The 12,677-nt window shown below is 51.8% G+C and overlaps 1 protein-coding gene across 1 annotated transcript; it reads right to left on the reverse strand.

Moving 5' to 3' along the window:
* Positions 1–1,812: 1,812 nt before the first annotated feature.
* Positions 1,813–10,917, reverse strand: NAGLU (N-acetyl-alpha-glucosaminidase). The gene is made up of 6 exons (XM_077313089.1): positions 10,358–10,917; positions 8,363–8,510; positions 7,574–7,720; positions 7,059–7,144; positions 5,326–5,582; positions 1,813–4,805 (listed from the first exon to the last, which is right to left on the reverse strand). Exons 1-6 carry the CDS (start codon positions 10,774–10,776, stop codon positions 3,589–3,591), a joined length of 2,274 nt encoding a protein of 757 aa, XP_077169204.1. The 5' UTR covers positions 10,777–10,917; the 3' UTR covers positions 1,813–3,588.
* Between the last annotated feature and the right edge of the window lie 1,760 nt (positions 10,918–12,677).

Below are 12,677 nucleotides of genomic sequence, written 5' to 3' on the forward strand. Positions count from 1 at the left end.
TCAACGGTGCACCAGTGGCCAAACTGTGGCTCTCCGGATGCCCATGGACGGACTCTAATCTGGACCTCACTCTTCTTCCACATGCTGCCAGCTGGGTGACCTTGGGTGAAGGACAATTCTCTTAGAGTTGTTCTCCTAGAGGTCTCTCATCCCCGCCTACCTCTCAAGGAGGGGGAGAGTGGAGAAGAATGGGAAAATCTTTGTAAACTGCTTTGGGATTCCTTTGGGTGGAACAAGCATGGTATAAAACCCAACTCTGATTATTATCGTTTGGATTTATCATCTCCCATTGAGGTTTGTTTTCTAGTATTTACGGACTCCAAGTGTTGGAAGAGGTCTTGAAGGCCATCAAGTCCAACCTACCTGGATATCAGAGGCTAGCGTGTCCCATGTACTAACTGAAGTTTTTGCATGCCTTTCATAGGTCCCGGCGCACCTGGACATGATCAAAACTCCAGAGACTGCAGCAGACTTATGAAATATCATCGAGCATTCCCTAATGATCTCTGCAGGCATAAGGGCTAGAAACTTGAAATCTGAAGCCTTGCGGTATGCTGCATTTTGCACCAGCCCTGATTTCTTTCTCTCTTGCATTTCCCTTGTGCAGCTACCGAACGTCAAGAACTCCCGTTGCTTTGTACATGACTCCATGGGTGTTTATTTTGGCTCCGTGGCTTCGTGCAACCCTCGCGCAGTTCTTGAGAACCACATGTCTTTTTTGCTCCTTGAGACCAAAACACCGACGGGCTCGCGAGGTTGCCAGTTTTCAGTCCTGCAGGAAGGCAGCAATCTTCAGGCACGGAGGCAAAAGCCAAAAGCCATCGCTGAGGGCTAAAGCCTTTTAAGAATCCCGGACCCCTTGCCAAGTTACTCGCTTGGGTTCCGGGAACAAGGCCACTACTGCTATCTGACTCGAGGCCAAGACTGCGGTGTAAATTAGGTGCATTTAGACGGGCAGGGCCAGGCACGTGCGGGGCCCGTGGGAAGGAGCTGGCAGTGCCACTACAAATCTCAGGAGTTCAGTTTTGCACTTCCTGCGGGTTTGATCGTGGTTGGGTGAACATTTCAAGTCAAACAAGATGGCAGAGAGGGACAAGAACGTGTGTTGGGGGTACGGAGAGCTTTACTTATTTCAAGAAAGAATAGAATTAAATTCCCAAGGGATCCTGGGGAGGGCATAGGAAGTTTCAATGCTGGGGCTGTTCCCCCCTTTCAGTCCAGTGGTGCACCTCCTACCTGCTGGTGAAGCCACCTGAGTGGGAATCCTGAAGGCAGCGTGGATGAGGCCTGGGTGTTCTCACACACACACCCGAGTGGGAGGCTTAAAGGTGGTGTGAGCGAGGCCTGGCTGTTCCTCTTGGTGTAGTGGTTAGGAGCACAGACTTCTAATCTGGCGAGCCAGGTTTGATTCCCCTCTCCTCCTCCACATGCAGCCAGCTGGGTGGCCTTGGGAGAGGCAAGGGAAGGCGACTGTAAACCGCTTTGAGACTCCTTCGGGTAAAGAAAAGCGGCATATAAGATCCAACTCTTCTTCTCTTCCTGCCTGCCCGCGCAGTCACCCAAGCGCGAGGATTGGAGGTGGATGCAGGCCACGTGCAGGCAGGTCGCCCACGGCCAGGCCTTGCACTGTGGGTCCCCCTCTCTCCCAGGCCCTCCTCCCTGCGTCCCCATGGAGGCGGCCCCCCACCCATGGTGCCTAGGCTGGGGCTTGCCTCCCCTTCCCTCCCAGCTTCCACCCACTGGCGGAACCGCTGCCTTGAAGGCTGGGTCAAAACGATGCACGGACCCCCTCCGAACAAGAGGGAAACACAGTTTAAATCCAAAGCACTTTAATCAGAAAGATCCCCCCCCACAAAAATGTTACTGAAAGGATGGGGGGATTAAATAATCCATGAGATTAAAAGAAACAAAACCAGATCTGTAGGGTTTGCACACCAGCAGTGGCTGCCCCCCCCGCCCCCGATTTATGCAGTGATATAAAAGCCTTGTACATTTAGATACAAGTGCTCGCTAGAAACCTTGAGACTTTTATCCCTGCTATATGGACCCCATCAGGGGAAAAGGGTTTTCATTGGCAACTGCAGTCCTGATGGGTGTTTCTCACCGCTGGTCTTACCATCCCAGAGGACAAGGGTATTTCATTTTTATATACCAGAGTAATGCCGAAACTGGCATTCATCGCAGGGTTTGACTTCTTGAGAATTCCAGCTTTGATTTTTTTTAAAAAACCAACCACGTTACTAGTCCTTAAGGTTGTAAAGAAGTTCCAGAGTAAGTTGCATAGCGTTCCGCAGGCTTTGGTGCCGCATGCCGCTCACTGTCTGTCCCGGTTACAAGATGAATTAGGCAAGACCAACACACGTGTGCAACTCTGCCCCAGGACCATTCACCTGGCTTCCCTTTCCCTAAAAGTTTAAAGAACCCTTCTTATGCTTACCTTTTGCCACAAGAGGGCAGTTTCCCCATCAAATGTTAAACTGGAAATAAGGCATTTTTACAAAAGGCACCAAGGAACAGATGTAAACGTCTTGGTACTCTGCAGCAGCAAGGCCCTGGGAAAAGGGGAGGGGAACTCTCCGCAGGCAACAAAAATAGTATCAGCATGACGCAAATACCTGACAAGATTACCTGTATGCTTCCTTTTGTGCTGATAAGACAGAAGGGATATAGTTCTGGGAGCCTGCCTCTCCTTCTAACTGGATACCTTGGCTGCAGCTTTCCAGCAGGGGCTCATAGGAATTGTAGTCCATGGACACCTGGAGAGGCAGTTTGGCCACCCCTGCTCTATGCTATGTTGCCATGTGTTGTCTGACTTTCTTGAGCGAAACAACAGTTGTGTACTAGAAGGTCTGGCAACCTGGCTCTGGAAAGGACCTAGGCAAAAAGGGAGCTCAGCTCTTTCCTGACATACGTGGTGGAAGTGCCAAGCTAATAACCCCAACCATCCCTAGAGCTCTGTGACTGGCAGGTGAGGGGTCCTTGCTTGTCAAGGCCCAGGGGAGGGAGGGGATCTAGCTGGTTGGTCTTGCACCCTTTCAGACTCTCTCAGCCCAACAGGCGTTCTTGCATCTGGCATATCTGACTCTGCCAGGACTCCTGACAACGTTGGAGTGCCTATTTGAGAGACGCCACGGTCTGAAGGGCGCAAACAAAGCCACGGGGAGGAAGAAAAGCTGGCAAGTGGATGATCTTTGGCAGACAGCTTGTTCCCAAGGCCCCTCCCGCTGGGATGAAGGCCATTCGGTCTCAATGTGAGCCACAGCCCTAAAATGACGAGGACAAAAATACCTCTGAGCACGTGCCAAGTCCCTGACAACAACCACCCCCCACACCAGCTTGCGCAAATCAGGAGAAACTGATTCCAGGTCAAAGGGCACAAATTTCCAGGCCCAGTTGAGCTCTACAGATTGCCCTCTCTCTCTCTCTCAGCCAATCAGCAAGCATCGTCCTGGTTCCATTTGGACCAGATATTCTGAACAGGTATCCGAACTGCGCAGTGTCAGGTCTGGCTCAGAGCTTGAGCCCCAAACGGGTTTTAGACTTGCGGTCCAAGCGACGGAACTGTTCCTTCCTCTCCGTAAGAAGTCTTCACGCAGCACCCAGGCGTCCGTGCTTCACAGCCTTGGGGTAATATTTGAGAAATATCTTCTCGGCTATCGTGAGGGTGCTCCCCGCAGGCCGGGCCGAGTACCGCTTCCCGTTGTAGATAAAGCCCCTCTCCACCTGGAAAGAAGCCTGATTGAACTGGTTCTGATGGAAGGGCGTGCCGGTGCTGAGGCACTCCACCAGGGTGGACACAAAGAGAGTCCAGCGGACCCCGTAATAGTCCAGGACCAGCCCTCCCAGCTGCTTGTTGGCGTAGTCCAAGATGTTGCCCAGGGGGCCCCAGAGCGTCAACTGGTTGCGGGCGTTGAGGTCGTACAGCCCCGCCTCTTTGTCGCTGGCGGCCATCAAGCGGGCGGATTCCAGCCAGCGGCCCAACAAAAACCGCTCGTCGCTGGCCAGGAGGCTGTCCAGATCCGGGAGGAGGTCGTAGACCAGCACCCCTCCAGCCGTGAGCAGGCGAGACAGCGTGCGGCCCTGGAAGGCCTGCTTGATATCCCAGTAATAGCCGCTCACCAGCTGCTGCATGGCCTGGCGGGCCACGTCCACCAAGTCGTACCGGAAGGTGCTGCTCCCGCCAAGCTCGCCGGCCGAGCCCTGCAGCAGCCGCCAGGCCTCGTAGACGGCGCTCTGGTTGTACCACAGCTCCGTGTTCATCCGCAGGGACGGGCGGCGCACCAGCGGGCTGTGGTTGTGGTTGACGCAGACCCCCGAACAGTTGTAGACGCTCTGCAGCAGCAGCCACCAGGCGGCCGTGGCATTCGCGTTCCTGGCGCCGTAACGCTGCGCCGCGTAATCAGCGGCCCAGCGCCGGAGATCCACGGGCTCCTTGCGCCAGCCGATGTCCGTCATGAGCTCGTACATCACGTCGTTTTGCTCGATGCCCTCGGGAGTCAGGCCGACGCCCACCATGGTGGAGTTGGGGAAGCGCCTGGCCGTAAAAGGGCCCTGGTTGATGCTCTCGGCGGTGCCGAACAGACCGTGGTTCCCCCCGAAGTTGTGGAGCATGCACCAGATGAAAGGTTGTCCGTAGAGGGAGTCTGTCCAAGGATAGACGGGCTTGGATTCGGCGAATAGGTCCAGCACCACCATCCGGCCAAGAGGCACGCCCTGCAGGAGCGCTCGGACTTGGGCTGGTTTCCAAAAGTCGGGCTGGTGTTGGAACAGCCAGCCTTGCATCAGCCATACAGCTTGGGGGTCAGCTGCAGGGAGAGAGGAAAAACGGGCAAAAGAATCACTTCCGTTCACAACCTTCTAATGCAGCGTTGGCTTCCTGGAAGGGGCTCATGGGAACTGTAGTTCATGGACATTTGGAGAGCCGCCGGTTGGCCCCGCCTGCAGCTTAGAGCAACCCCGTGGATTGCTTCTGGGCAGCCTCTTTTTTAAGGATTCCGGGGGCCTGTAGCACCAGAGCCAGATTAAGGATTCGTGGGGCTATTATTAATATTGTTGCTGTTGTTAGGATTCGTTTCCCCTATGTCTGGGACTCCTGCATGTGTCTTTGAGCAGGGGTAGTCAACCTGTGGTCCTCCAGATGTCCATGGACTACAATTCCCAGGAGCTCCTGCCAGGCAGGGGCTCCTGGGAATTGTAGTCCATGGACATCTGGAGGACCACAGGTTGACTACCCTTGTCATTGAGGGTTTGAACCAGGACTGCACCCCAGAATCATGACAACAGGTAAGAAAGACAGGACAAAGAAGAAGAGTGACAACCTTTTACCTCCGGTCATAGACTGGAAAACAGCCGTGCTCATTTTGGAGAGGTAGGCGGGTTCCGACGAGAGCGGACACATCTCGTTGAAAGTGTCGGCACTGTACACGTGGTCCGTCCCAAACTCCTTGATCAGCTCTTTTAGGAAGAGGGTCCCGATGACCTGGAACATGAGGTCTTCAGGCGACAGGAGGTAGGTGCAAGAGTAGGAGCAGTCAAAGTGACTCCAGCTCCCCAGCCGTGTGGCGTTGATCCGGGGGAAAACCCTGCAGGGCGAATGAAATGAGGGAAGGAACTCTAGAGCCAATGGCTATTTCAGAGGTACTCTGTGCACGGGACCCGAAATCCAAACTGGGAGAAGAAACTGGAAGAAGACGGAAAGAGACTATCCTCCAATTTTAACGACTAGGAGGAATTGCCCAAGATTCAGTGCCCAGCTTTTGTTTCTCTATCAGCCCACCTGAACCATAGCCACACCTGTTCTCTGCTTAAGGTAAAGGTAAAGGTATCCCCTGTGCAAGCACCGGGTCATGTCTGACACTTGGGGTGACGCCCTCCAGCGTTTTCATGGCAGACTCAATACGGGGTGGTTTGCCAGTGCCTTCCCCAGTCATTACCGTTTACCCCCCAGCAGCAAGCTGGGGACTCATTTGACCAACCTCGGAAGGATGGAAGGCTGAGTCAACCTTGAGCCAGCTGCTGGGATTGAACTCCCAGCCTCATGGGCAGAGCTTTCAGACAGCTGCCTTACCACTCTGCGCCACAAGAGGCTCATGATCTCTGCTTAGATCAGCCTTTTTCAGCCTTTTGACCATGGAGGAGCCCCTGAAATAGTTTTTCAGGCCTCGAGCAGCCCCAGAGGTGATGTCAGCAGGCCACGCCTCCTTTGCTTGCCCCCTGGAAGTGACGTCACCACCCGCATTAACAGGCAGGCTTGAGGAGGATGGGAGAGGGGAGAGATAGGAGGCGGCTTACGGCAGGATTAGGCATGCAGGCTCCGCCCCCTCCCAGGCACAGAAACCACGAGAGAACGTGCTCATACTCAGAGGTGGGAAGGGGGAAGAACAGAAGTGGCCAGTTCCCTAGCCTCCTTCCTCTTCCACCAGCAGAAAACCTGCTTGGATCCATAAGTACATAAGAGAAGCCACATTGAATCAGGCCAATGACTCATCCAGTCTAACACTCAGAGCCACACAGTGGCCAGAACCCAGGGGCCAGTAGGGTCAGAACTCCAGAAGCCCAAGGACTCCAGAACTTCCAAGCACCAAGTATGCTGAGCATCCCTGCCACAGATATAAGAATATCAGAAAAACCAAGTAAGATCTGGTCAATGACCCAGCCAGTCCAACACAGCAGCCAAAACCCAAGAGGTCCCACCAGCAGGGCTAGAACTCCAGAAGCCCCCAAGAATAGAGAGCATCACTGCCCCAGACAGAGTGTTTCATGCATACCTTGTGGCTAATAGCCATGGATGGACCTCTGCTCCATAAGTTTATCCAATCCCCTCTTGAATTTGTCTACCCTTGTAGCCATCCCTGCTTCCCTAGTTCCACCACCATAGGGTGTCAAACGCAGCCAGGTCTCTGGTCAGCTTCTCACAATCCCCGGAGCCCTTAACACTTTTTTCTTTTAAGCTGCGGGTCCTCCCATTCCGGGAGGACAGCAAGGACTCAAAATAGCCCCTCCCACGTGGCACCCACACCCTTTCCACCAGACATTGTTAGAACACGGGCAAGACTTGCCTTAAAATGCCACGGGGGATGTGTCCGGAAAAGGCGGGCAGAACCGTCAGCATTCCCAGAGAACGCATTCTCTCCAGGATCCTATACTGGGAATGGAAAGAGAACAGGGTGGGGCAGTGCAAAAGGGCCCATTAGGGGGATCTGTATCGTGCCTCCCCTTAGTAGCAGACCACAAAAGACATGTCCTCCCCTACTTAGTACTTGTCTGTTTAGTACATTTCAGGTTTACCCTCCTGGCAAGGAGCTCTGAATGATACACAAGTCTCCCTTCCTCACAATTATTATTATTATTGTTGTTGTTGTTGTTGTTGTTGTTGTTGTTAATTGTTAATTGATAATTGTTAATTGTTAGTATTTGGTCCCCAGGCCCCACGTCACCCTAGTCACTCTCCTCTGCAACCTACTGATGGCGGTAAACAGAAGTAGAAAATGAATTTGTGAGCTACTGGGAAGGAAAACTGCTCTGACATGTCACTGCTCTGATCCAGCATTGTCATGGAGCCAAGGCTAGGTACCTGCAAATAGAGCTGCTTCAGGTGCCAGGAGAGAGGTGGTGGTCCTGCCCAGGTATGCAGGTTCCCCATGCGGTTCCAAGCAAGGAAAGCCGGGCCAGTGAAATACTCATTGATTTCCGACTGGTTCAATCCCAGAGACAGATACACCTGGAGGGAGACAGAGTGCAATTTATTTAGTTATTCAGAAGATATTTATTCCTTGCCTTTTGTCCCCAACAACGATCCGGAACAGTTTGCAGCTTCCTTCTCCTCTTCTCCATTTTATACCTACAACTCTAAGGTAGGTTGATTGAGTGACCTGCCCGAGGTCACCCAAGCAAGGCTCTACAACTGAGCAGGGATCCAAACCTGGGTTCTCCCAGATCTCGAGGGCCAAACTCCAGATTCGTGTTTACAGAATCATAGAGTTGGAAGGGGCCATCCAGGCCATCTAGTCCAACCCCCTGCTCAACGCAGGATCAGCCCTAAGCATCCTAAAGCATCCAAGAAAAGTGTGTATCCAACCTTTGCTTGAAGGCTGCCAGTGAGGGGGAGCTCACCACCTCCTTAGGAAGCCTATTCCTCTGCTGAACTACTCTGACTGTGAAAACTTTTTTCCTGATATCTAGCCTATATCGTTGTACTTGTAGTTTAAAGAATAAGTTTTGGGTCCTGCACGTTTCCCCCTGTGCGAACAGGAGCGGCAAAAAAGTTGCCAGAATAGGATTGTTGCATAAGATGAACGCAACAACATCAAGCAAAAAATGGAACGATGAAGGAATATGATAAAACACAGATTGGACACTTCACCCGCTGCCAGATGGCTTCCTGCCCAGTAAACGCGAGTGCCATGTTGATGCCATGGAGGGCCATCCAATCAATTTCTTGTTCCCACCGTTCCCAGCTCCACCAGACGTAGGAGTAACTCTGAGTGCAAACATTTTGGTAGAAGCGGAACCTGGAAAATAAAGATAATATAATTACCAAACAGTTTGGATCTGCCTTTCTAGGCAGCTGGAGGCTTGAGTCGCTTGCTTGAGTCATCTAAAGCAGTTTGCTTTTCTTGAAATACATCTGCTTATCACTTTCAGATGGCCAGGTGTGAAAAAGCACATGGGAAAACCTTTCCATGCCCCAGGGCTTTCAACTCATTTGGTCTCATCCAGCTTCTGATTTTTTAATCTTTTATCCAAAGGAACTCTGGGAGGTGTAGTTTTTGAAGGTGACTAATGTGCGTCAGAAGATTTTGGGCTCTTTTACTGAACCACCATTCCCACTATTTCTGGGACTAAGGAAAGCCAGAAGAATATCATGTGCCAGAGTAGGTGGCGAAGATGAGGTTAAAGCAGAAAGGGCAATGGGCTACCTGGGGCAGTTTTGCACATTAAATTATGTGGAAATCATAGTCAAACGCAGGACTTCCAGTTATCTGGTGGGGAATTGAAGTTGGCAAAGGGGGATACTATTATTTATAGATATTATCCCTATGCAAAATCAGCATAAGCAACTATGCATAATTCATGAGGACTGCAAATTTTTATTGCATATTATCTAAAACATAAATCCTCCCAGTAGTGTCTAGTTTCGTGGTGAGACATCCTCAGCTTTTTGTAATAATTGTATATGACCAAACAGAGCACGAGGTCTCCTGGGGAAAGAACAGAGGCCTATTCTGATGCCTTAGGAAGCAGGCAAAGCCCGTGCGTGACGGCTCCTCTAGAATTCCCCGGCTCTCAATCTGGGACTGACAGACCACCAGGCTCTCCTGTTTTTATGCTGCACGGAGAACCAGGTCACACGAGGTTCTCCAGAGGCCCTGCCAACATCGATGTTCCTTACAAGCCAAGGGACGGCTTCTCTAACAAGCCCCCTTCATCCGTCCCCCCCCTCCAAACATCAGGGCCAACTGAGCTGACCTCGGAAAGAACTAAACCAGCAGACCGACGTGACTGCCAACACGCAAAGAGCACAACAGCACAGATTGGACAGGACTGTCCCAATATTCACTTGTACCACGGAGATGGCTAGACTCAGAGGAGCAAGGGGGAAGGAAGGGGGAGAGGTGCCCCCACCCTCGGTGTTTCCCAAACTGCTTGGCAACCCTCCATGACTCGAACTCCTGCCAAAGAAGCTTGATTTGAGGTCACTTGCTGCTGAGACCATGCCAGATACTGTACAGAACTTCCTAAAAATAGGGAGAAGATTCTCAGTAATTTTCACCTAGTCTAATGAACCTTAAATATCAACCCTTTTGTTAATTTTGTGGGGGGGTTTTCACATAGTGCTAGGGGGCTATACAAAAGGCAGATCCCATTCCTTTGGGGACGACAGGACTCCTGGCTTTATATTAATAACCATTTATTGGTCTTATGTTTTGTGATTTTTATGATACGAACAATGTATGGATGAGATTTTGTGATGGTAACTGCCCCAATGTTAACCTCCTTGCAGGGTGGGCGGTCTACAGATTAAACCAATACATAAATACATTTTTGGACAAAGTTACTATCCATGTTTGTGTATGTCCATATTGGTTCCGAATCGAGATGAGATTTGGCCAAGAACCTTGAAACTTTCTACGAATTCCAGAAAAGGCAATGGCTACAGAACTGTGTCTTCATTGGCCCAGTCCCCAACGCGGGAAGTGTTTTTAGGAAGGGGGTGGGATCAGTTTGGGCTTTGACCCAGCAAGCACACAGGAGCGCACCTGGGAAGACGCAAGAGCAGCAAGCGGCAGAAGAGCAAGCGCGACCCCCCCCCCCCCTGCAGCGCCCTCCTCCTCCTCCTCCCCGGCCCCCGGATCACCTGTTGGGGCTGGTGACCAGGACGGCGGGGGAAACCGGGGGCAGCCTCTCCGGGAGCCGCAGCTGCCGGCCGGACCAGGAGACGTGGCAGCCGCAAAAGTCCTTCAGGTAGCGGTAGATGCCCGAGGCAGCGGCCACCCCGCTGGAGCCGGCGACCTCCACCACGTCCCCCGGCGGCGTCCCGGAGCTCAGCCGGTAAGTGTCCAGACCTCCGGGCCCGGCCAGGGAGCGGTTCACCGACACAGAGAAGCGGGAGGCGGCCCGCGGGCCCACCAGCCGCTCCAGCAGCTCCCGCACCGCCCCCGCCTGCCTCGCCTCCGACGCCTCTGGCCGCAAACCGGCCAGCGACTCCCACCGAGGGGCGCCGGCAGCCTCGGCCGCCGCGGCCGCCAGCAGCAGCAGCATCCCGGGCAGCGCCATCGCGAGCAGGAGAGGAAGCGGAGCCAACGTTCCAAGGCGCAGTCCTCGCCCCGGTGCGCTTTAGCCAATCGGAGGCAGAGCCGCCGCTGGGCGGAGCCCCGGCGGACCAATCGGAGCTCCCTAGGGCGGAACTCGGCTATGAGGATCCGCAGTATTCCTTCCGCACGTTTTGGGCTGGACCTTCTACCAGGGAGCCTGGGCGGCGGAAAGCATTCGTCACCCCTCCGCTGTTATACCCACAACAACCCCGTGATTGTGACTGGGCAAGCGTCGGAGCGAGATGATTTTGAAGGGACTGCACTGGACTGAACTGGATTGCACGTCCTTCTAAAGTTCATTGAAAGTGCAGAGGTCTCTGGAAGCCATCAGTTGTCCCTGGCAAGGATTTCAAAGGGGGGCCAAAGAAGAAAGCTCCAAAAAGGAGCTCAAATTATTTTTAACGAATACAACAAAATAAAACCCCATTGTATTAATTAATTAATTATTCATGTATTGTTGAGTGTATCTTAGTCTACTAAGATATACTCTAGAGCAGGAGTAGTCAACCTGTGGTCCTCCAGATGTTCATGGACTACAATTCCCATGAGTTCCAGCCACTCCCAGTATCTCAAGCCTCTGACTCTGGGGTCTCCATGGTTGTCCTAGTGACAGCCATGCCTGCAGGTCCACTAAATGGTGTCTTAACCACGTGTCATAATTCAGTGCTTGTGCAGAATGCCAAGTTGGCTCAGAGCCTGGCCCTGACCTGGGGGTCGGGACCCCTTTGGGGGTCAAACGACCCTTTCACAGGGGTCGCGACAGGGCAAGCAGCTTAGCTGTGGGGACGGCATCCACATAACACCCTTGCGGGGTAGATCAAGATAGAGCGTTTGTCTGTCTGGAGCAGTGGAAAAGAGCGAGATCGGCATGGTGGGACAAGAGGCAGAACTGAACTGAGAAACCCCGGAAAACAAAAACAATTTACATATAATCATGAACAATGGATCTTCACGCCATTGGTCAGTTTAATTTCTGTGGAAGAACCCTTGCATAATTTTAGGGTTGTCGGTCACCACAACAGGAGGAACTGTATTAAAGGGTCACGCCGGCATTAGGAAGGTTGAGAACCAATGGCTTAGGGCTTTGAAGGTTAATAACAAAACCTTGATCCAGCCTCCAATATGGAGCCAACGCAGCTGGGTGAGCACTGGTGTCATGTGCGTCCTCCACTGGGTCCCATGACAGGCAAGGGCTTGTGTTCAGTTCTTCCACAGGTTGAGGTTATGCAAGGACCGCCTTGTATCATACTATTAGGCCCATGAAAGGCCCGGTCTCAACTTCTGGGAGGAAAATATGCTTACTAATAGCAGCACGACCACTGACAATCATCAAATTTAGTCTAGTAAGGATAAAAATATTTCAGATTGTTCCAGGACCTCCCAAACATTCCAGCACATTTTTTACAGGTTCCTCCCCGTCTCCTAACCATAAGCGGAAAAGATGTCTCAGGGCTGCTGCTCCCTCTATTCACCAACAAGAAGAAAAAAAACTATGTCAAGCAATGACAAAATATTATAAAACAACTAGAAGAATTCTTTGTCTCTTATTTAATGCTTGAAGCTCCTAAGAGTGTATCAAGGAAAATCGGTCCATAAGACCTTCATCAGTTCAAGAAGTAATTTCATCAGTTCAAGAAGTGGACCAGGTTTGCAAAACAAAACAATTACAGACTACCAAGAGTGTATGAAGGGAAATGTTTCGGCCCATAAGATCTTCATCGGTGCAGTAGATAATTTCATTCCCTGAATCCATCAAAAATTAAACTCATCCTAGTCCAGATTGGGAACATGAAACTCTTTGTCGCAGTGAAAAATCTTTTTTTAAAGGTTCTCTCTAACCATTGATCGAAACTTATTCACTCT

Source organism: Paroedura picta, chromosome 16 (assembly GCF_049243985.1).
Source record: "Paroedura picta isolate Pp20150507F chromosome 16, Ppicta_v3.0, whole genome shotgun sequence".
NCBI classification, from domain to species: domain Eukaryota; kingdom Metazoa; phylum Chordata; class Lepidosauria; order Squamata; family Gekkonidae; genus Paroedura; species Paroedura picta.